The 25488-nt window shown below is 33.5% G+C and overlaps 2 protein-coding genes across 2 annotated transcripts; both read right to left on the minus strand.

Annotated features, from left to right (window-relative positions):
• Positions 1-1625: 1625 nt before the first annotated feature.
• Smp_151220 (beta-1,3-n-acetylglucosaminyltransferase,putati ve) lies at positions 1626-17510 on the minus strand (the record flags this gene model as incomplete). Its single annotated transcript, XM_018789740.1, has 6 exons — positions 1626-2549; positions 4008-4234; positions 7446-8343; positions 8658-8938; positions 15496-16396; positions 17010-17510. The coding sequence occupies 6 exons, from the start codon at positions 17508-17510 to the stop codon at positions 1626-1628; spliced, it is 3732 nt and encodes a 1243-aa protein (XP_018655153.1).
• A 2461-nt stretch (positions 17511-19971) lies between these two features.
• Positions 19972-22716, minus strand: Smp_151210 (putative beta-1,3-galactosyltransferase brn; the record flags this gene model as incomplete). The annotated part of the gene is made up of 2 exons (XM_018789741.1): positions 19972-20889; positions 22315-22716. 2 exons carry the CDS (start codon positions 22714-22716, stop codon positions 19972-19974), a joined length of 1320 nt encoding a protein of 439 aa, XP_018655154.1.
• Between the last annotated feature and the right edge of the window lie 2772 nt (positions 22717-25488).

Here is a 25488-nt window from a genome sequence, read left to right on the forward strand (position 1 = left end):
TCGTTCACAATACATAGTGAATATCACCGCTGATACAGCTGTTTCATATCTCCATCGAACTTGACAGACGACCACCCATTGGTGATATAGCTCATAGCCCTCTTGATGACGAGGTCATCCCTTGAAGCGTTTTGTATGTCTGACGCGGACACCGGCAATGCTAGTATAGCGGTTGTCGGATAACATTCTGCGTGATCTTCCACTGACAGAGATGCGATTACCATATTTTCCTCAGTCGCCGAATGATCATTAATGAGACGTGATAGAGCATCTGCTTGCCCAAATCACTGGGTGCGTCGGTATTGGATTTCGAAATCGTAACCCAAGAGTACCAAGGCCCATCGCTGAGGACGGTTTGCCGAGTGGGCTGGTATGGCAGACTTCGACCCGAAAATTGCGAGAAGGGGCTTGTGATCCGTAAGGAGTGTGAACCTCCGACCGTACAAAAATTTGTGGAACCGCCGCACAGCAAACACCAGGGCGAGAGCCTCCTTCTCTATCTGACTAAACTTTCTTTCTGCCGGGGTCAGCGTTCGGGATGCATGCATGACAGCCTTCTCTGATGCGTCTGGAAACTGATGAGAAATGACAGCTCCTAGGCCATACGCTGAGGCATCTGCAGCTACAATGATTGGCATGCATGGATAGTGGTGCGTTAATAATGTTGGAGGCGGTTTAATTCTTCATCTACTGTTGGTAACGTCGCATAAGGCACGGGTCTTTTGGGACGAAAGATAGGCTTAGCTCCAGGTTTCAAACGAAGCGTTGATTTTATGGCAGAACATTGTCCCAAACCAGGCTGGAAAATCGATGAAAACTGCGCCATTAGCTTCCCGGTATACGATTCAGTGTCATGAGGTTGTGATACCATGTGGCATATGGTATTTAGTGGGACATCAGCCAATTTCAGTTGATCGAACCAATCTAAACCAAGTAAATTTATATGACATACCCCGGTAAACGACGAATCCAGGAAGGTCACTCTACATTCCAATTGTCCTGATAAGTGTAGGAAATTACCACATGCGGTACGAGGCTTTTGAGTTGTTCGCTGCAGGCTTGGGCTACCCATTTTGATCCAATTTTTGTGTGAGAGGATGGTGACGTCTGATGCTGTATCTATTTGCAATCTAAAAAAATGTCCATTAATATTAATGTTAATGAATTTCCTCTCACCTGGTGATGAGCTCTGACAAGAAGATACTAAGCTCAAAGAAGAGGTACAGGGCTTCGGAACAGTCTTTTTGGTATTACTGGATCGATTTGGTGTGCTCTTAAGGCAAAACCCGTCCTTGTGACCAACGACCTTGCACTTCCTGCATCGATGTTGCCTAAGTGGGCAATTTCGTACGTAGTGCCATGCACCACAGTGCCAGCAAGGAGTGGAGGGATTTGTTCTGGTCTGTCGAATTGGGCTGAAATGAGTTGGACTGAATGTAGCGGGAGCGCACTTATTCTGGTTAGTTGTCTTTTGGACTACTCGTACTTCCGATCGACTAGACCCACCACTGGCCTACTGATATTTGCATAATTGAGAAATAATTACAAGTATTACTTTATTTGAAATGTATTATTATATAATATTTACAGTCATTCACATAATTTACAAGTTTTGTTTCATTAAGTTAATGCTTTGTGGGTTTTTCTCCTGTTATCAATCCAGTTGTCCAATTCACATGATTCTCAGCTAAGTATCTGGTAATCAGAAATGTACCTGATTTCAAATGATCTTTCCCTGGATTAATATGAATGTTGTCTAAATGTGTTAGTGTTCTGTTAAGTCTTTTTAAAATAATACCTAAATATACATCGTCGATTCGCATTTGTTTAGTGAATGGCATAGCAAACGATGCATCATGCACAACATCAGCTCCTAAAAAGTAACCTATTCCTAAGAAATAACGTGGATAATAGTCCCATGGATATTCATTGTAAGAGACTGCCCACCGACCACCATATCCATTTCTAGGTCTGTCAACGCTCCCAAAATATACAGATCCAGCAGCAAGTGATTTCAGTTGAGAGTAGTTAAATTTCCTTATCAAATTGATTGTGTTGTTTGGATGAAGTAGGTAGTCATCGTCAATAAACAAGAATAACGGTGACTGAGGGATACAGAAGTTTGTGGCCCAACGTAAAGACAACATCATTTTAGACGTCAAATTAAAATATGTATCATGAAAAGCACCTATCAACATATCATTATGCATTTTACTTTCATTACTTAAAATCTTGGCTATTGACCATTTCGAAACATATTTATTTGATAATCGCATTGAGTTTATCGTTAGGGTAGTCATAAAACCATCAAAGTGGTAAGTATTTGTTTCGTTTGGTGTTGGCAAACCAACTGTGAACACGAACTGTACGCTGAAATTCTTCCACAAATCTTTATTCATATAGGTCATTCGGGCAAATGCTCGCTGTTCAAAACAATAAACGCATGACTTCACGATCACCACAAGATTAACATTTTTAGTCCTAGAACAAGGATTGCAAGTGCGTTTTGGTAAGCGAACAGCAATTAAGTCATCGTTATTGCATGGTATCTAAAATAAAAGATAAACAGAAAATACACGAGTTGGAAAGTTTATTTGAAGGGAATGATAAAACAATACATTTAAATGTAATAGATGATGATAAGTTCATTAGTATATCAACTTAAAAGACATCTTGAATACATCATTAAGATACCAATGAAGATTATGATACTCAAACAAACTATCCTGACTAATATTTCTCAAAAAACCTAACAATTTAAAACTTTAAAAGGTTATATGGTAACATTTTCTTAGTTTAACTTAGCACCAAATCGAATTTAAATCATTAGAAATAGATGCTTGCACAAAACCTGTGACATAATTATCCATTAAAATAACGTTAGTATGAAAATCATTGCTTTCTTCTACCCGATTAGTTTTCCAATATCGGATAGATATGTTTATTTAGTAAATTACTGATTAAATAATGTCAAGTATTTTATACGCATATTCGTCAAGATTAGAACGAATAGTTTGACAAAAATTGGGCGCCGAGTGTAGAGAAGTCATTATATGTGAAAATTATATTTGAACTAATCTCAGCAATTGAAATTTTAATAATTCCAACGTTTCGTCCAGATAACTTGTCTGGACTTCCTCAGGGTGATAATCAAAGTCATCAAAGAAATATATAGCGTTTAACAATTAAATCTATACTGTAGTAATCCAATCATATTTGAATGTTGCATTTTTGTAAACAGGATAATATGAGTCAGTTAAATGAGAATCAGGTGAAAAGTTCACGATGTGAAATAAAAGAAGACGGGATGAATTGTGTGTGTAAGAATGAGTTAATAGTGAATGATATTCGGTGTTGATATGTTTCTATATGAAGTAGAAACAAAAGTTCAAATTGAAGGTTGAAAAATTGTTTCTGAATCACTGAGTTGAAAGTAAAAATGAGAATCATCAAGTACATAATTGTAATGCTAAACATAACTCATATTGATTTCAGTCAAAATAACAATTCATGTGAAATAAACAGGTTGAATAAAGAAAGAGAAATTATTTGTTGATGAATATTTGCCAAATGATTGCTAGCTGAATACCATCCTTTCTGTTTAGGCTGTTCTTATTACCCTGAAGTAGTCCAGACAAGTTATCTGGACGAAACGTTGGAATTATTAAAATTTCAATTGCTGAGATTAGTTCAAATATAATTTTCACACATAAATGTCCAATATTATTCAGTTTAATGTATACAAATCTAATTGTGAATCAGTGTAAATAATATAAAAATTAATATATCCATCTATTTGACCCATAAGAAAGGTCGAGTAAATTCTTATCTATCGTGTTCCTATTCTTACTTCCATTATCTGACTCTCGATTTCTAGATGTAAATACCACGTTTGATCAGCACTTACAACACGATCTCTATGAAAAAATCAAAGATTTTCCAAAAAAGAAGCAATATATATAGAGAATAATAAATCTTGGAGTAATAACCTATCCAATTTTACATACCTCTTTCAATGAAAGACCAGATGAAATTGCTTTTAATGCTTTTGTTACATTAAAATATTTTGGATAATGTTCCGTTAAAATATATGCTATTGGTTGACCTTTTTCATTTCTTGTCAATATAGGATGACTAATATAACTTTTATTTTTCATTGAATAATCATCATTAAAATAATAAATAATATGATTATCATAACGTATATTATAATACAATTTCATATTCAATAATCCTGTATTTTTATTATTATAAGTAGTATATTCAATTTTATCATTTCGATGATACAATGAAATCAAATTAGTAAATAAATTTGTTATTTTATTTTGTTTTAAATAATGAAAATTATGATAATTTATAAATTTAGTTTGATATATAAAATTAATCCACGATAATTCATTCAATGTTATTTCTTCTAATTTATCATATGAACAGATTGTATCATTATTTTTTAAATTATAAAAATTTTTTAAATTATTTTTATTTAAAATATAAATAGTGGAATAAAATAAAAATAAAATTAATAAAATTGAATAAATAGTTTTCCTAATTCCAATATTTATTTTAATTATTTTAATAAAAATTGGTTTAATGATAGGTATAACTGCTTGGTTATATAATTTCATTTGAATACGAATGGAAGCTAATCATATATATATATATATATATATATATATATACCAGTGAAGTAAGTACGGTTACTAAGAGAATGTTACATTCGGTATTATTATAAGAAAACAATCAATGTCAAATTCTATGGTAAACAGTACAGTTAATAGATATTGGTAACTATTTTTTTTGTTTTTTTTTTCAATCTTTAATTGAGAACTATTTAATGTAAATTTTAAATTCATTATTTTTTTTTGTTTTTTTTCTTGGCTTCATATTACATTATTTTTTCTATGGACTCTTAAAGGTGTACAGAAATAAAAACAAAATTCATATTTATACTTTCTAGTGATCTGTTGATTTTTTGAATAATAAATATGGTATGTGTAATTTAGTATAAATGTTTTGACCTGGTTAATAGAATCTTGAATATGATCTATTTGTAAAATGTATTTTAATGATAAAGCTTAAAGAATACTTTACTAGTGACCTTCAGAGGTAGTTGAAATGACCTTGATAAAATAAATTTTTAGTTGAATAGAATATGGTAAGTATCAATGGTTACTTATTTGATTACAAAAAAAAACTTAAAAGAGCTAGAATACTTGGATGCCGGCTCAGTGGTCTATCGGTTAAGTGCTCTGGCGCGAGGCTGGTAGGTCCTGGGTTCGAATCTCGCGGGTGCGGGATCGTGGATGCACGCTGCTGAGGAGTCCCACAATGGGACGAAATGGCCATCAAGTTTTGTCATTTACTATGTTAGTTGTAATTATGTCAAAATATTTTAACTTTCAGATCAAAGAACCCTTTCTGAACTCAAACTTTTAACTAAATTGATGAATATTTCTTCATCTAGTTAGTCTTAAAAAATTTGGAAGAATTGAAAACAGCGTATTACGACCTTGATTCAGTGCGTAATTTCGAATGTTTTTGGATAGAATGTTCGTTAAAGTATAAGCTTCGAAGGATAGTGAATTATTTGAAGACTAAAACCGTGTAGAGACTATAGACCATCAATGTTGATGATCTCTGTCGAATGATGGGAGGCCTAATCGAGTTAGATGGGAATAGCGTGACGAACTAGCTAACTTTGAAGTCACACCACATGGTCAGCATCTAGCGTAGATTCCCCCTCCGACGTATTAAAGTACTATGACTACTTTAAAAACTGTATAACACATAGGGCGTTATTATGGAAATATATTGGTAAGAATAAGTACAGAGAATGTAATGAGACCACCACAGCATGCACAAGTCCATGGTATACGATTAACTGACCCGCGTTTGTTGTCCTTGACTTTGAAAGGGATCGGTGATCTGTTTGATATTCAGTGACCCAACTGCTGGATGATTTGGCTAGGGCTCAGTGACATTTCACTGTCCCTACAAGAATTATAAACAGAGATGGATGGTTGCTAGCAGTGGAATCCAGGACGCGCGTTTCGCCCTATTTGAGACTCGTCATCTGGATATATCTGCATCCCACGGTCGATGTTCATTCCGAGATAGTTTCTGTCAATGAATTTGGTTAAGACTTGTTTATAGATTTTAACGAGCGTAATAAAAAATATTGGTGAGTTATCATAACTCTGGCTGGTTTGAAATACATCTCAACGTACAATTTCAGTTCTTAAGAAATTCGGAATAAAGACATCCCTAAAAACGTCATGTCTTAGGAGTTCGATTAAGGTATTTTTAGCAAGTTAATAAAGGCAATGAAGCGAGAGGTACTTAATAATCCTTGAAGACATTTACCCATGGTAATCTTGTACCTATCGTCTATGTTGCTGATATTCTTGTAAATGATCGAGTGGAACGAACTACTGTGAAGTTAAGGAGTTTGAAAGCTTTCATATGACTGGTCATTTCTACACACTAACGCTTACATCCACAAAACTTCAAGACATTCTTCCCTGTGACCAGCGATATGTTCTTACCAATTTGCCTGATGAAAATACTGAACTTGAAATATTACACATAACTAAGCTATCTCAGAAAGACAAAGCAGAACTATAATATCTTTTAAGTATGAATGCCAAGCTTTGACTTGATAGTTTCAAATATATTGAGCAATTAGTAGATTTTTATTATGAGATCTTCCAGTTTTCAGTATGTGTTTGATCAGCACCATTTACAATTGTATAATCATTCTAAATTATTCATAATGAAGTACATAATCTACCGAAACATTGTGTGAGTACATCTCATCTGGATTGTTGTGGCGTTAGCTCTGTCTAATGAAAGAGTTTGAACAGTTATTCTGATTACCAAGGCATCAGTTCCCTATATGTTTCTGTATTTCCGAAGTTTCTTTTACTCCTTTACCATTCATATTACCATGTCATCTTCTATCAAACTACATTTTCCTATTTTTGATAAAGCTTACTATAATTTTTTACAATTCTGTCTAATCTTCAAACATCCATCTTTTCTATTCTTTATTTTACCATAAATTATCAGCTATACTCCATGAACCTCATCCATAAAGAAACAAACTAATCAACAAAACTATCATTACAATTATCTTCAATGAAATAGTAAGACCTGGTTTAAAAGTAAAAATTATTAAAGTCAAGTACATAGATTAAATAGTTTTTAATAAAATAAGTTAAGTAAGCCAATGACTTACATTATAAGTAGTTATTAAAGGTAAGCTTCAAGCAATTTACATTAGTTTTGACAATAAAAGAATCAATCAAAATATAAAAATCAGTTATCATCGAATGAATTTATGCGTAAAGAAAATGCTAAACTGTTTATACCTCATATTCATCACTTAAAATGAGTAGACCTTTTCTATTAAGTAAACGATCAAATGTTTATTTATTTTGGCATACCACTGCTCCAGTTCATTATACGTTTACTGATTTTATAATGTACATTTATCCCACCTGACATAATATCCTTTTTAGTTAAAGACGGACCAATAATGTTCAAATGAACAAGTGTTATATTTAGTTTATTAAATAAGATCCCTAAATAGGCGTCATCAATGCGTATTTCTTTAACGAAAGCACTTGCAGTAGCAAGACGATGCACTAAGTTTGCACCAATAATATAAGTCAATCCATGATAGTAGGGCGGATAAGATATCCATGGAAATTCTTTTACAGTCATTGCCCAGACACTGCTTGTTTCATTAACCATTGGTCTAAAAACAGTTCGAGATGAACGGATGTAACCTCCATTCATATTTCTTAAATAGTCTTCAGTATTATTATAATAAAATGTTATTACGTTCTTTGGTACTAAATCATAGTCATCATCTATAAACAAATATAAAGGGACTTGTTTTGGACAAAATGCTGAGAGCCATCTTAAACCAAATATCATCTTCTTTGTTAAGTTGTAATATGTATCATGAAATGATCCAATCAACAAATCATCATATAAATCAACCTCCAATGACAACTGTCTTACAAACGACCACTTGGAACTTCCATAATGTTTAGAAAATTCCCACCACTTTGTATCCAAGATATATGTATTTCCATCAAATCGGAACAAATTTGATTCGTTTTCCATGGGGATACCTAGAACAAATACAAACTGAACACTGAAATTCGGCCATAATTGCTTTTGCATAAATGTTCGTCTTGCACGGTCACGTTTTTCGAAGTTATACACTGACGATTTGATTATGACTATCAGATGTGGAATTAACTCATTGTTGTATGATCTGCAGACAGACTCGGGAACCCGGAGCGCAAACATTTCTGGATTATTGATAGGTTTCTGAAAGATAAAACAGTTTGTTCTTTATGTGAAGAATATCAAAAAAATTAAAATAATTAACCATCCATTGTAATCGTTATCTATTCTACTTTAGATGACCTTAATGTATGTTTTCTTTTATCAGTTGTGATATTTTTTAGATGAAGAGATTTCACGGAGAGAATATTTGTCTGTAGGTAATATTCATCACAGATCGATCTAGTTTCAGTTACTAGTGAAAAACAAATATATATATATATATATATATATATATATATATATATATATATATATATATATATACTAGACGTACCGTGGGAAAGAAACGGGATTACGTTTTGTATATCATAGACCAGTTTTGAAAAGTTCAAATTTTGGGGAAATATAGAGTAGTCAGTTGAATTTGATCCCATATATTCTGGTTCTACACCAGTTAATAATTCCTCTTGTTTGTAGCTGTTATATACCATATCTGCAAATTTATTGTAAAGATCTTCATCCTTAGAATCTGTTGCGTTATGTGCAAGTGAAAATTGTAATGCAAGATTGAAACTATTTAAACGTTTGTCAATTAAGTATGTAACAGAAGGTGGTGGCCAACGTTGCGAATATGAATCTGGAGAGATAATTTTTTCATTACTTATCCGATTCAAATATTTAGTACATTTAATCCATGAATGTTTAGATTTGATGCAGTTTTTAAAATATTCATTCTCATTAATTGTATATAATGAAGGATGATAAATTAATAATTTTATGCTAAATAACCATAAGATGACAAGGTAAATTATACACCCGCTGCTAATAATAATCAATCCTCTCTGAATTTGTGACATTTGAATAAATAAAAGACTGGGTAATACACTAAGTAATTATGAGAGTTGTGGAACCCTGTTAATCAGTAATATGTATTATTGTAAATGAATAAAACAAGAACTTTCAAAAATAAATAATCAGTATGATTATACTTCAGAATGTTGAAAATGGTCGATTTCAATTGCGTATGTTATGTTTTATAAAATGTACATTTATTCATGTATAATCTATAAATGGCCATTGCTTTGGGTCTAGGGGATTCAGTGACTGTTTACTCTTAGTTAAGCGTACGAACAGAAGTTTATTCAAGACTTAATTTTGGGTTAGTTTGTCAAAAAATTCAAACATTTAAAGAAATAACTTCAAGTTTCCGGTCATTGGGCGTTATTTTATTGAATAGTTTTTATTGTTCACTTTCTACTGTGATCACAAAATTCATTAGGAGCAAATAAGTAATCATAATATAGATTTAGCCCTCAGATCAACCGTTAATAAAACATAAAACGAGGATGTGGCCTTCTAATCAAATATCATATATATCAGGTCTAACATTTTCTCTGAAGAATAAGGAATTTATCAACCCTCTCTGAAGATTCAAGTCTACTGTTTTATTGATCAGTATTTGAAGGCGAAAGCAAGACATTTATATTGTATAGGTAAGGTTTCTTAGGTAGCCCGATGAAATAAAGTAACAAGGCGATATTCCACTAATGTTATCGGTTACGGTTATAGATTTTGTGTTAGCAAACCGAGAAGGTTACTTGAGTAGTGTATTGAAAATTCAGTTAGCGTATTCTTGAAACATGATGGCTAAAGGAAAAGAACCAAAATTACTTAAGAGCAATTTCGATAGGTTTTAGGCTAAGTTAAAACCAGCTAGGTGATCCAACCAGAATTATATAAAAAGTTAGAAGTAACGACTTTTTAAAATACTTCCACTGCAGGACTTTACCTAAGACTCATAAAGAATGGTTAAAAGAGTGTTACTCTATCGTTTAGTGAGTAACTGAACTCTTTAAGCCACTAAACCTATAAGTCTGTATTTACTCTTTAAGAAACTCTCCGGAAATTATTGACTACACTAATAACTGAGGATATCATCTTAGATTAATGTTATATCAAGCTTATGGTATTTATTTAGGAATGTTATACATAACGATAGAATAGACCTTATATGTGGGTACATCTCTGTCTTACCTAAAGGACCATTCTCAGATTTAGCTTAAATTCTCAATAGCATCTACTGATAGATAAACAATAGTACATTGGAGTAGCCATTAGGACCATAACTTAGTTATTGCTTCTTGGTAAGAATGCATATGCAGGAGATAATATTAACGGTAATTTGAGTATTTGCGACGAAAGTTTGGAATCTGGTATTTTCCTTAATACATTTAATGAATCCCATCCACCAGTCCATACAATTCACCTATGAAAAAGAAATGAAACCTACGATCTTGTTTCCATTTATTCTGACAATAAGATCTCATATGACCTAATATGGTATTAGCGTTAGCTAGATGAATAAAATCCAAGATTTGTATCTACAGAAGTGGTTTCGATAATTGTTTTGGTGACCATGATTATAGTTTCCATCGTATTTGCAAATTTTTTCATTCATCTTTTTCTATTTTATTTCACATTTTTAAATGATACGTTTTCTTGTCCCATCCAATCAATAAGATCCAACCATAATACTGTGTACATAATACTGTGTATTATCTGACCCACAAATTATTTTCTTCCTTACCCCTTGATTAGTACGTCACCTCATTTGTCGAATCAATTTATAATGTAATCTTTTCTAGCCTCCTGTAGACATATATTTTCCATATCACTATATATACGAATGTACAGCTTAAGTAAATGATTTCGTCGAAAAGAAAATTTTCTTCGCTGAATTCTCTTTTTCTTATTCAATGACATTATGTGTACAATGTATTAATCTTGTTATCATTATTACCATTATTCATTTTATCATTATCATGTCGTCACTTGCTATTCTCATTGATTACAATATTCATCTATCTACCTAAAAAATTACATTAAAACCTTCCAATGTGAAGTTAAGTCTTTTACCGTCTGTTTCTGATATTTCTGATTTGGCCCACTATTATTTACTACAGTACTTGTGAATGTACCAGTCATCACACAATCGCAAATCACAAAATAAAAGGTTTTTTTCTTTTCTGAAATATTTATTTGATTTATTCGAAAATAACTTATGATAATCGTACGGGTAACTGATTCATGGATAGTATATTACAATTCATAGTCAATTTACAATAATCTTTAAAGAAGATGACGAAATAAGGGTAAAATCTTTATTATTACCATCGGAAAATGACTATAATGTACTTTTTTAAATCTCAAACAAGAAATTTTATTTTTCGCACAAGAACGACTGAAAACCATAATGAAACTGGTAAAAGTTCGAAATATCTCCAAACTTATTTTATTTATTTAATCTAAGTTTGTCTATTTTATCCATCTATGATTAATCCAGTTACCTAGTCAACATATTTTTCTCTTGAATATCCAGCGACTTTAATTGCTTTGTACTTTTCATTTTCTGTGTATGGATTGATAGGAAAATTGTCTAAATCAATAAGAGATTGATTGAATTGTTTCAGTATTATCTTCAAAAAAATCATCGTTGATTCGAAGTTTTTTAGTGAATGACAGAGTATCATGTACAACATATGTCCCTAAAATATAGTATACACCGTTAAAATAAGGTGAAAATGGTTTCCAGGGATACTTATCTACCCAAAGTGACCAACGATTATTAAACGTTCCTTTCGATCTTTCCATGTTTTTAAAATAAAGGGGGATCTACTGCAATCGACTTGACCTTAAATGCTTTTAGTTTTTGTACTAATTTGTTCCTAGAATTTCATATTAAGTAGTACAATATTTTGTAGTAACGTTTAGATTCTTTGTCTACTTTCATTACTAGTAACGTAATGGACGCTAGGTGGATCCACCAAGGATTTTAAGTAGTAATAGCTTCACACTTTGTAGTGAATAATCTGAATTAAACATCCTCACTCATTTTGAATCAGACCGATTCTGATTGCATCAGGTGTAGACTTAGTGAGAGAAGAATTATAGTGATCACTTACTGACACGACATGGACTAAATAGATTCTATTCATTTGGATAACCTTGTTTTTTAACGGCTTAAGCAAAAACAATCCACACACTTCACAAAGCTACACACAACTACCAAAACGATTACGCTCGACATACGAACTTTCAGCTTTCTAGGCCAAGTTTGAAAAACAGTATCAATTATAAGCTGTCGAATGAGTACCTTGGAAACATAATAGAACTGAGTACCTAAGATATTTGAATTAGTGAGATAGAGTATGCAGGGTCATCGTCCGGTAAAGAACATTATTTGAACACGATGACAGTAACTCCTTTTGATACAACGTCGTTCCTAACTTTCAGTATGTCTGTAAATTTAGTTCAAGTTTTCTAAGATCATTTCTAATAAATTCCTATCGAACGTATTACAAAGCAAAACTCACAGAAATCTACTTCTCTAACACTACTACATATTTTGTCAATTAAAAATGAAAATAACGAGGTCATATTTAAATTAATGGAAATGGAAATTAAGTGTCATAAATGACAGCCTACCGCACATTATTACATTTTGTAGTAGATCAGCCGACTGATACCAACTGAAGAACCACTAAAAATAAAAAATAATTGGATAACTTTTATATTCTACACTAGAACTCCTTGGAATAATCTGTACCTAGTAAGGACTAACAGCTTCCATCATTTATTAAAACTATCTTACAGCCAAGTTAACTGTTTTAAATCTTTTAGCTCAAAAATGTATTATTTGTACTCTCCTGACTATGTTTAACAAACACTATGTATTAATGAACTTTCAGGAATAACATACTACTCATAGTTATGGGTGCCTCAGTTGAAGAACATCCCAAGAATTCACCACCTCATTCTTTCATTCACATGGATCAGTTTGAAAATCCAAAAAAATTCCAAATACCTAATGTAACAATACCGCATACAACCAATACTTTTCTTGGCATGAAATGAGTATTGTAAAATTGTGGTCAACAAAGCTGGAGTGTGAATTGTTTATCCTCGCAAATGCCCTTCATTATTTGAAACTAAGTATGTATAAAAATTTTACATTCTGATGGAAGAATGGATGCAGTAACAGGGAACTGGAATGGAAGTGCTTTTTTCAAAGATAAAAAATATGGACGCTTACAACGATGTGAGTTTTAATTTATTTGGATAGTACGAGGGAATAAAACTACTAACAAGTGAGGGAAATGAGACAAGCAAATATCTCTCCTGGTTTATTTTGCGATTACCCAACAGTTCAAGTCCCCATAGAATATCAAAACCACTAAAACATCATTTTGAAATAGTAAAGAAGAGGAATACCAATAAAATACTACACAGAAGGATAACCGTTGTTTACACGGTAGACGAATAAAATGCTGTTAATATATTAAGTGACTTCACAAATCTCTTAGACATAACTCACATTTATAAGTTTACTGAGTGAAGACGCTGAGCTATAACAGACATACTGCAGACGCATATTTAAAGATTTCTGACACTGTCTTTTTAGGGCGTCAGACAGCTTTGTTCAAACTACTAACAACATAAAGTATAGAAATTAGTTGTTATTCAATTTTATACTCTGAGATTGCTAAAATGCTATCAGGCTAAAAGTTATCCATTGATGATGTTACATAATATCAAAATGAACAAAATTTTACGGCTGTAAATCAGTTTATAGAATAAAAGTGCAGTAGCTTCAAAAAGAACCGACTGTTATACAAACTTCACATGATCTGAACTTGAGGATAATTAGTACGTTTTGAAACACAACGAGACAGTTATAAATACGAAATGAACAAAAATAATATTTTTTTATAAATTAGATGCTATATATTAATATCCAGGTTTCATAAGTGAATATGAAATAATACAAAGTAAATGCTATTCAAAAAGCTAATTATGAGTCAATAATAATACAAGTGGAAAAGCGATCTGTAAGTTCTACATTACTTTTCTTTATTTTACCATGAGACAATCTTGAAGTATGAAAAGAAATTGGATACTTTACGATTGATAACTTCTAAAGCTAATTATTAATTAATCTGGTGACTAGCGTTGATTAAATGCTTGAGTATGGGGTTTCTCATCGATGAATGTTAATGCCTAGAAATGTGAATTCTCCTAATCATACGCTTTATGTAAATGGTTTAAAGGAAATTGAACATGACTGAAAATAAATGTCACAAAGCCTATAAATCTATTTTGGTTTCAATACTGAATAACGGAAAAAATTCTTTGTTAAGCTTTTCTTGTAAGTCGTGTTGGTACTTAAATACCTATTTCACTTTTGAAACTCAGTTTAAAGAACAAGGGTTTCCGACTACTACAAGGAACGTCATCTTTATTTGGTATGCGTAACAACCTGACTAAAGAAAACCAGATAACTCTGAAATCCCTTTCAAATATGCAGATTTTCCAGCAGTGCTAACTCACTTCTCATCAGATGATCCTTAATAAATAACCAAAGACGAAGAAAAAGAAAATATATTCACCAATGCAAACCTTTTGGAGATCAAATAGCAAATAATTATCCAACATTCAAATGAACACATGGTTTACATGGCCATTGTTAAAAATATTAAGCATACATTAGACAAAAGCAAAGCTACATTAATTATCATTGGAAGCTTGAAGGAAATCAATACCCATTCAGTAGATCATGGGTAATTTGTGTTTTCAACTCGAAAGTAAAGTGGAAACAGAGGAAAATATTTTATTCGTATTGCACAGAAATGTAGTTTAAATAATCTCGCACTAGTCAACCAGCAAGTGATTATGTAGTATAAATGTGAAGATTGGAAATGTATTCAATATAAAAAAATTATTGAAACCATTTCATTTTTGCAATACCACTTGATATGACGATTTGAAAAGCATCGACAGAATGAACAGCATCCAAGTTCGTCAGTACAGTATTTCAAATAGGTGAAAAATATTTTCAGGAAGATAATTAAATATAATTTAGTTCATGAAAAGAAATCAATCAGACAATCATTCAAATTCAATTTCATCCGACTGCAAATTATTCACACACAATTACTTTGGTAATTGAAATGTCAAAATAAAATAACCCATATATATGATCTACAGGCAGATATAGTGATCACATTGGTGTTAAGTGATGGGCTGCCTTATCAAATGGTCAGATATTCTAGGCGAATAAAGTGAATAAGAAAAATGAAAAAAAGTATTTTGGCAACAGCGAACGTCTGTATTATCTATGGCTGAATCTGAGCTTACCTGTCTTCCAATCGATTATCCTTTTACTTATATAGTGTGGTACATTGATTGCACCTGACTCTATATCGGGTCCCCCACTTGCGAGAGAAATGATGTCAAGGTTTCGAGGAATAATATTCAGTTTGTTGAAGAGTATACCCAAGTACGCATCATCAATACGAATATGCTGAGTAAATGCACTGGCAATTGCTAGGCGTTTGACGATATTCGAGCCCAAAATATAGGTAGCTCCATAAAAGTAAGGAGGATATCTTGACCATGGGAACTCCTTCAACATTACCGCCCAAATGCTACTTATATTGCCATCATAGCTTGGTCTAATAACCATGGAGTTTTTGTGTCGAATTCCGCCAGTCAAGTCTCTCAAACAATCTATTGTGTGATTTTTATAAAACTTGATCACATTCCATGGAACCAAATCATAATCATTATCTATAAAGAGGAATAACGGCACTGTATTGGGACAAAGTGCTGATAACCAACGAAATGTAAATACGAGTTTTGTGCTCAGATTAAAATATGTATCGTGAAAAGAACCAATCAAAATATCTTCGTGAAAATCTGCTTCCATTGCTAGTCGTTTAATAAATGTCCATCTATCTTTGTCATGCTTTCTCGATAACCTCCACCAAGAATCTTTCAGTTTAAATTTGTTATTACCAAATGTGAACATGTTTGATTCATTTGGATAGGGGATACCCACAACAAAGACGAACTGAACCGTGATATTCGACCATAAGTGCCTCTGCATAAATGTATTTCGTGCGTGATCACGTTCATCCGAACAGTAGCTACAGGATTTGATTACAACAATTAAGTCCGGAGCACGTTCTCTCACACATGGGTTACAAATACTTTTTGGCAGTCGTAATGCTAATATGTCTGGATTGTTTATTGGCAACTGAAAATAGAAAAAATGCGTCATGGTCACTGAACAAAGAGATGTAACTAGAAAATTAAGTATTTTCCACCGAATAATATTATTTTTCTAATATCTTTCTAATTTTGTTCGTTCTTTTTCTGCATACAAAAAAGTGAGAATGCCACAGCTATATACAATCGTGTAAGTCGACGTGTTAAGTTTGTTGTGGCCTGGACACGGAATGAAAGTACAGTGAAACAGTCTTCAAACTATACCATTGCCATTCAACTACTTATATAATATGTGACTAGAATGCTATCGATCCACTGACAGGTTGCACTGAGAAACAACGCACATGTGAACTATATATCATGATAGTATGAAGGCAGTTGTGCAATAGGCAATGAGCGGAAAAAGTAGACTAAGTTTCGACCTTGTTTGGCTAGCGTATTTTCTGTACGAAGATGGTGGCGACTAACTAAGTCCAAGAAGACTTTTGTGGCAAATGCCAGGGTGATTTTGTTCCCAGCGAAATAGATCACTCCTTACTCGAATTCCGTCAAAATGAGTGAGTGCGAATATTAGACATCAAGTATATATTTTGATGCCAGTATTTAAGGTTACCTATCTAGAAATAACTAAAATAACTTACTGTGGTTGATGGAAAACCATTTGCAGCATTGTATATCACTTTGTCAAAATCTAATGTTTGAGGAAACAAATTGTATCCAGATGACCAAAGACCCGGGGATCTCATCATGTTGTCCTCAATTCTTGTCGTAAAGTGTAGATATTTTCGATAGTATGGGCTGTCGAAAGGATTTTCAGCATTTTTAGTAAATGGAATACGTAAAGCAAGATTGATTACTGGGAATTCATCGTCAAACAATCCAGGTATAGTAGACGGTGGCCAGTTTGACGTTAGTGTTGTGTGGTTCCGTCTCTGTTGTCTGTTCGGTCTGTTTATATTATTGATACATTTAAGCCATGAACGTCTTGACTGTGTACATTGTTTAAAGTAGACATTCTCGCAAACCGAGTCAAACAGTGAATAGTTATTAAGTGAAATGTTATTATCAAATGACCATATGAAAATTATGCCAGCCGTCCACAAACATACAATAGGAATCAGTACACTCCAAATCAATAACATTTTCAAAATGGATTACAATCAGATGCAATTTATTTCTGAATCATAATAGAACTGGCTTTAGATAGATATCCTGGATCTTCAGGCTCTCGTGTAAATAAAAACTGTTATCTGTTAGCATCCGATATTCTTGGTTAACATGAATTACAATATGATGTTATGATTATATATAACAGAAAAGTGTATAAGCACTAAGTTTTTTTTACAATGCTTTGTACATTATACAAATTAATTTCAAATGTATTTCACCATAGTGTAATAATCTGAAAATAATCAAGTTACTATGCTAACAATCTTTCTTTAGTATACACAACGATACTAAGAAAGTGAATTGTTTACATTGCAAATATATTAAATAAATAGATTTTATACCATAGTAAATTGCTGGAAACACTTATGCAAACTGATGGAATAAGAAATACTTAAAAACCTTACACAAATTAGTCAATTCCCTGTTAATCAATATAATATATTGATATTGAAAATACGAGAATTAAAAGTGTTTATAATCCTACAAGCAGTATATGTAGAATGGATGGTATTAAATCTAAGCACCATAGATTAAAGGAAAAAAGGTTCTGTTGAACTGAATAAAATATAACTTTCACGTGATTCATCATTAAACACAATAACTCGAAATCATAAGATATTTCATTACCAATCCATTTCTATTATGATAGAGAAATAAATTGTTTCTGATTGTAATCCATTTCGAAAATGTTATTGATTTGGAGTGTACTGATCCCCATTGTATGTTTATGGACGGCTGTCATAATTTTCGTGTGGTCATTTGGTAATGAAATTCCATGTGTATGAGATAGGAGAGCTAGGTCATCTGCAAAGTTCAAATCTCCTTTTTGATTCTGAGATGTCTATTGTATTCCGAGTTCCCCCTCAGATGTCGAGGTTTACATAATCTAGTCAACCATCAGAAGAAAGAGGAAAGGGGGAGAGTAAACAGCCTTATCTGACTCCATTCCTCACTTACAATGCATCTGTCAGCTGTCCTCCATGCACCACTTTGCAATGTGGTCCATCGTATGAGTTCTGGATATTGTTGACAATCATCCTAGGAACTCCATAGTGTCGAAGAAGTTGCCATAATGGTCTCCTATCCACACTGTCGAATGCTTTCTCATAATCACGGAAGTTGATGTACAGTGACAAGTTCCATTCAACTGATTGTTCAACGATGATCAGTATTGTCGCAATTCGGTCTGGGCATAAATGATCCTTACGGGATCCAGTTTGTTGATCACGAAGTTGGGTGTCAACTACGTCTTTTATCCGATTCAGAAACACTATGTTCCTAGATGTTGACTTAAAGGCAACACTTTCATTTTCATTATATTTCAAATAAATCAAATAGTTGACGCATATCACATGAAAACAGGTTTCTAAGCATTTGATTTCTTCTACAATAAATTTCATCAGAGTGGTGTTGTTAGTGAATCGCATGTTTTCACTTAAGAAGTTCCATAAAAAGCATTTCCTTCGGTTTTGTTTTCAGTCATGAGCACTACATATGTTTGACTAGTGATTTTTATTTTTTTTCAATTAACAAATAATACGTAAGGACAGAATGTACATGATGGTTACTTACTTATTTAATAAAGTTTAATGAAGAGAACAAATAAGGCAACAGCATAGAATAATGTATTAATATAAAAATTGTTATATCTTGTGGCCGAGTGGATGCCTTGTTAACTTATGATGTGATAAAACCGCCAAACAGAGAGCAGCGAATTACCGATTGGAACAGGGACACACGAAAACCGTACGAGCAGTCTAGATTATGTATCGGTCACGCTTTCTGCCTAGCCCAGCCAGTTAAGTCCAGAACACCAATAACAGCCTCTGCAATATGAATCATTATATTTCAAACATACTGAGTTTATATACCAAACAGACTGACCACATCGTACTAATAAAATAGAAAATAAAATTTGTACAAGATTTAGCCAAATGTGGCTGTGAATGTCGGAGGCAGTAATTAATAGACTAGGGATAACTCAAGAATGGTAAATCGTATAATGATAGTCTATAGGTCAAAATACAGCTCATGATACGAGGAACATGAATATGAATAGTTCAGTTATTTAGCAAATATACGATAAAAATTATATGCATAATATTGGTCCATAAATGGATCCCAAAGTTACCATTCACTATTGCTATCGGGACATAACAAAAATACTTTTAGAAAATATATTGAACAATTGCAATAACAATTGTAATAAATAAGTGGATCAGTTATTTCAAAAGTGGATTCAACAGCACATAATGAGATCATAACATTATTTGATAAGCTATTTGTTTGATACACAATTATTTCACGTTGACTAATGCATTGGTTCATTCAGATGGAGTACTCAACAGGTTAAGAGTATCATTCATGTCAAGATAAGTAAAAATAAAAAATAAAACTGTGAATTTTCGTTCAATCACCGTAGAAAACACGTAATTAATGGTTCATAATGTCGCCAGTTTTCCAATTAATAATATCATCAGCAGTATCTATATCGATAATGACTAGAAAAGATTTAGTTTTCGGTGTTGATGCATCCATAGAAAGCTCTTTCATATTAGTCAGTGTCCTGTTCAATCGACTCAACACAATCCCTAGAAACGAGTCATCTATGCGAAGACTTTGTGTGAAAGCTATAGCCACAGAAGCATCACTGACAATGTTTGAACCCAACAAATAACCTATTCCATAGAAGTAAGGTGGATAGTAATCCCATGGGTATTCATTCACTGAAACCGCCCATCTCAAATCAAACTTCTCCTTCGATGGTCTTGCCACTACACTCGTATAATGCACCAAACCTCCAACAGTCGATCTCAAAACAGAAGCATTCAGACTCCTGACAAGTCGAATAGTGTTTCCAGGCAGTAATACATAATCGTCATCAACGAACAGATACAATGGTGTTTGTCCTTTACAAAATGTAGTAGTCCATCGATATGACAACATCATCTTCGACGTCAAGTTGAAGTAGGTATCATGAAATGACCCAACCAACATGTCATTGAATTTTCGACTCTCGTCATACAGCTTCTTAGCAGCAATCCATCGTGAGTTCTTGTAAAGTTTAGAGAGTCCAAAAGCGTTCCGACCAAGATTCACAGTGACTCCATCGAAATGATACACATCCGTTTCATTCGGTGTCGGAAGTCCAACAACAAAAACAAATCGAATTCGGAAATCTTTCCACAGGTGTGATTTCATGTAGGTGTCTCGAGCGTACGATCGTTTGTCAAAGCAATAGATACACGACTTCACTATTACTATGAGATCCAGACTTTCTGGTGGTTTGGTGGGACTGCAAGCGCTCGTTGGTAGTTGTACAACAATGATCGATCCTCCGTTGACTGGCATCTGGAATAGAGAATGAAAGAAACTACGTAAATATCACATTGATCAACTGGTAGAGGACAATCCATTTCTACATGAGATATATATCAACAAAAAGTGCTCTAAAATCCACTGTTCTTGTTTGAGTAAATATTACACTACGATAATTGAGTTTAGTCTCAGTTTTTGAGGTTGGATACTACTTTTACAATATGTATATTCAGTATATTATAACAACTCCAGTTAATTAGTTTGTAACCCTTTATATGATAAAACGTTGAACTTTACCCCACGCATTATGCCAGTTATTCAACTTCGTATAACCAAACAGTAATTTTTATCCTTCTAAACTATTTTCTTATCGAATACTGTACTTCTGGATCCTGTAATTTTATATGAATAATTTGACCAGCATATTTTGATGTTATATTTATCAAACTATAACATTTTTTAAAAACGTGTAATTTCAAATAGTTAGAAACTGTGTTCACTGTCTGCTTCATTCATTACAAATTGTCGTTGTGAATCTTCCAAGGTAATGATAATTTGATCACTGTCTCTTTCTGGGCACATAAATCTGGTTTGAGTTTAACTAATCTCTACTGCTCACGAAAACCAAAATAAGCTGTGTTATTTTATCAGCTGATCATTTTGAAAGATTGATAAACATCAACAATATACCTGCTACCAGTTGAATCTTGAGTTATTGCACTCTTTACAGATGTTGCATCTCTCATTCTCAAATTCTCTGTAGAACGTGCTTGAAGCACATCATCTCAGATGCTCATACAAACTAACTGTGGAATGTCATGATGATTGGTGAATCTGATAGTTTTACATTATTGACTGATCATATAATTACTAGTGACTAACTCGACGAGATAATTTACTAGGTTCTAGTGAGATTCAATGACCACTGGATTTCATTGGAGTCTTGTATGAGCAAAATATCACCAACGGTAATGGATATTACGAAATGACTAAGTTGAACACGTGCACTAATACGTGTCGGATCAGTTGGTGGTTTGAATGTTCAACCTGATAGTCCAAAGTTCGGTCAGTCTCTAGGTGGTTGGATATGCACTGCTGGAGAGTCTCACAAAAGATTGAGACAGACGATCAGTCTCTCCTGCTGTTCAGTTTGTCACCAAGTATGTCACTGAGATCAGTCCATAATGTGAAATTATGGAATCAGTAAAACCGTTTGTCTCTCCAGTAAAAACTCACATCAGGCATCAACTCATTGTCACAAGTGAAAATAAGGTAAGATCACCGGTAACGTCTGTACAAACACGGAACAATAATTACACTCGTATTCGACTAATACAATGCTCTTCCAGACAAGCTGCTTAATGCTGATTACACAGAAATTTACTAACCGAGCAAACAATTCATTAGTCAACACCCACATAGACTAATATAGTCTTTACAATCAGTCAAACAACTTACTGCGTCATCAGACAGCCCAACCTCAATAACATGAAGTGCTTCTGTCACATTGAAATACTTCGGATGATGCACATTCCGCTTTCTCGTCTCCACACTTGAATTCACATCAGACATTGCAATTGCATCACTACTATTCGACAAAACATAACGTTCATTCAACATATCATTCATATGATTCTCACTATTTATTGTAAATGGAATTTGTATATCGAGGAGTCCGTAGTTGAACGGTGTGTGAAACAGACGAACTGATCCATCGAATCCAGACAATCTCACATAATTCGTTGTGCTTAGATCATTCAATTGATCAACACATTGAAGCCACTTTTGCTCCGACTTCGTACATATGCTCAACATGTTCATGTGAAACAAAGAGTCATTACTCAATAATTCCTCTTCCATTGAATTGTCGGTTGTGTGATTAAGATATAGAATAATTGATGATATTTGAAAGAACAACACAATCAGTATGAAAACTGTCTTCCATTTCCTAGAAAAATATATTCCATAAAGTATGTGTCTTGTAATAGTCATCAGGAATTAATGCGATTTGAATGTTGTTAACACCCGTTTTCTAGTTATTATACACCATTCACAGTTATGTACTCATTACATATCACTTTCATTCCTTCAAATTTAATTTGTAAACAGATAGTTTCATTCTTCATCTGTCCGTGAGTTAAGATAATGATACTGAGATCGTACGATCAGCCCATTGGTTTCTATTTTAAACGCATAGTTTCATCTAAATTAATCAATATAGTCAGTCAAAAGTATTTGCAAGTGAACCATTAGTCTATTGTCTCAGTTTAAGTCTAGTTTCTCTTTAAAATAAGTAAGAAACATAAGCATGTTCAGCGACCTATTTTTTCCGTTTTATCAAACCTAATTCCGAGTTAGTTTATTCAATTATTTCATATATGATTATTACTAGAATACTTGTTGCGTTTTTCCTCCATTCCATAAAGATTTGTGTGATATTAGATCATTCAGCACAGAATGCTCATATGGCAACTAACACTGATCGACGTTAAGTTGCAATGTGAACTAAGGGATAGTACAAAGCATTACAAATTTAATAAGACACTTCTTCACATTTGACATGAACTTCAACTAGAAACGGACAGTAACCTCATAACTGTTTCACATACCACTTCGAAATATAATCCTTGTACATGGTTACAGATCAGACTATCCGCAAATCACCAGACCGATGCCCACTCTGACAACCAGAACAACAATTGACAAACGAAAAGATAGTTCAGTACACCCACGACTGAAGAACACCTGGTGCTCAAAACAACCACCGGTCAACGTCAAAGTCAGAATTTTCAATACAAACGTCTAGACAATTCTATTTGTGTTAGTTTATAAGTTCATTCCCGATAGGCCTGGTCTTGTTGTTGAGTTTTTTTCAGGCTTCCCGAAATCTTCCGAGTATTTAGGAACATGTTTCCATTACTGCTTGTGTTATTTCTGCACCACATGCAATTGTCCATTTCTTACCATCACCTCAAACATCACACCAACTAAATTGAATTTCATAAATGCAATTTCTTTGTTACGCTTATTCATTCTCATTCATGGCCTTCACCCAAACTATTCAATAACACTGTTCGTTCAAACATATCCCCCCATATTACCTGTGATCATAGATTTAGGAAATTTTCACGATAATTCAGAACCCCAAAACGGTTGATTTAGCAGAGGAAGAAAGTTATCATTTACCTATTCTAACTACTACGTACTTCTCAGTAGTCACACGATTTTAGGCTAAAGTACCTTGATCATGAACATCCTTTATGAAGTTGGAAAGCTATAACAGTAAACTATCTACAGATCTGTTCTTTTGTGATACGAATCAATAACTGACAAAACCCATCAAGGTCATCACACCTAAAGAGTTCTATGACCTTCAATGAAGCTTCAAAACACGTTGAAATGAACAGCATCAATGACCTAGTCTAACTCTGAAAATTCAGAGCTTACAAACTAATTCATTCATTGACAACTCTGAATGATATTATTGAATACATCGATTTACTCCCATAATAGAAGACTAAACTGTTCATAATAATGAAAGTTTACGGGACGTAGTAACAGTCACCACATTTTTAAATTTTCTCGAAAATAATTTCTCTGTGTGATTTAACTCCTTAATACAACAGCATGAAATAACAAACTAAATCATATAATGTTTGTGCGAATATTCGTCAAGATTACACCGAATAGTATGACGAGAATTGGGTGCCGAGTATACTTAATTACTAACTTACCCCTACTACCCCTCCCGGAAGAGCATAGGCCACACACCATCACTCTCCATCCACCCCTGTCCTGGACAGTCCTTTCCAGTTCTTTCCAGTTGTTATTCATCCTTTTCATATCTGCTTCTATTTCCCGGCGTAATGAGTTTTTCAGCCTTCCTGTTTCACATTTCCCTTCCGGATTCCAAGTTTGGGCTTGCCCCACCATGCATTTTGGTGATTTCCTCAATGTATGTCCTATCCACTTCCAACGTCTTTTCCTAATTTCTTTATCAGATGGAAGCTGGTTTGTCCTCTCCTATATAAAGCTGTTGATGATAGCATCAGGCCAGTGAATATTGAGTATTTTGTGTAGAAAACTGTTTATAAATACTTGTACCTTCTTGACGATGAATGTAGTAGTTGGTTGTAGTAGTTATCCACGTTTCGGCTCCGTACACTAGGACTGTCTTGACGTTCGTATTGAAGATTCTCAGTTTGGAGTTAGTTGACAGTTGTTTTGACTTCCATATGTTCTTCAATTGTAGAAATGTTGTCCTTGCTTTGTTAATCCTCGCCTTTACATCTGCATTAGATCCTCCTTGTTCATCAATGGTACTGTACAGGTACGTGAATGTTTCCACATCTTCCAGAGTTTAGCCATCAATTGTGATTGGGTTGGTGTTCTCCGTGTTATATTTGAGAATCTTGTTTTTTCCTTTGTGTATGCTGAGGATTATTGATGCAGAGGCTGCTGCTACATTAGTTGTCCTCGTCTGTATTTGTTCGTGTGTATGAGAGAGGAGAGCTAGGTCCAAATCGTCTAATTGGTTTTGAGATGTCCATTGTATTGCACGTTTCCCCTCAGATGTCGAGGTCTTCACAATCCAATCAACCATCAGAAGAAAGAGGAAGGGGGAGAGTAGAC

This window comes from Schistosoma mansoni, chromosome W, assembly GCF_000237925.1.
Source record: "Schistosoma mansoni strain Puerto Rico chromosome W, complete genome".
Taxonomy (NCBI): Eukaryota; Metazoa; Platyhelminthes; class Trematoda; order Strigeidida; family Schistosomatidae; genus Schistosoma; species Schistosoma mansoni.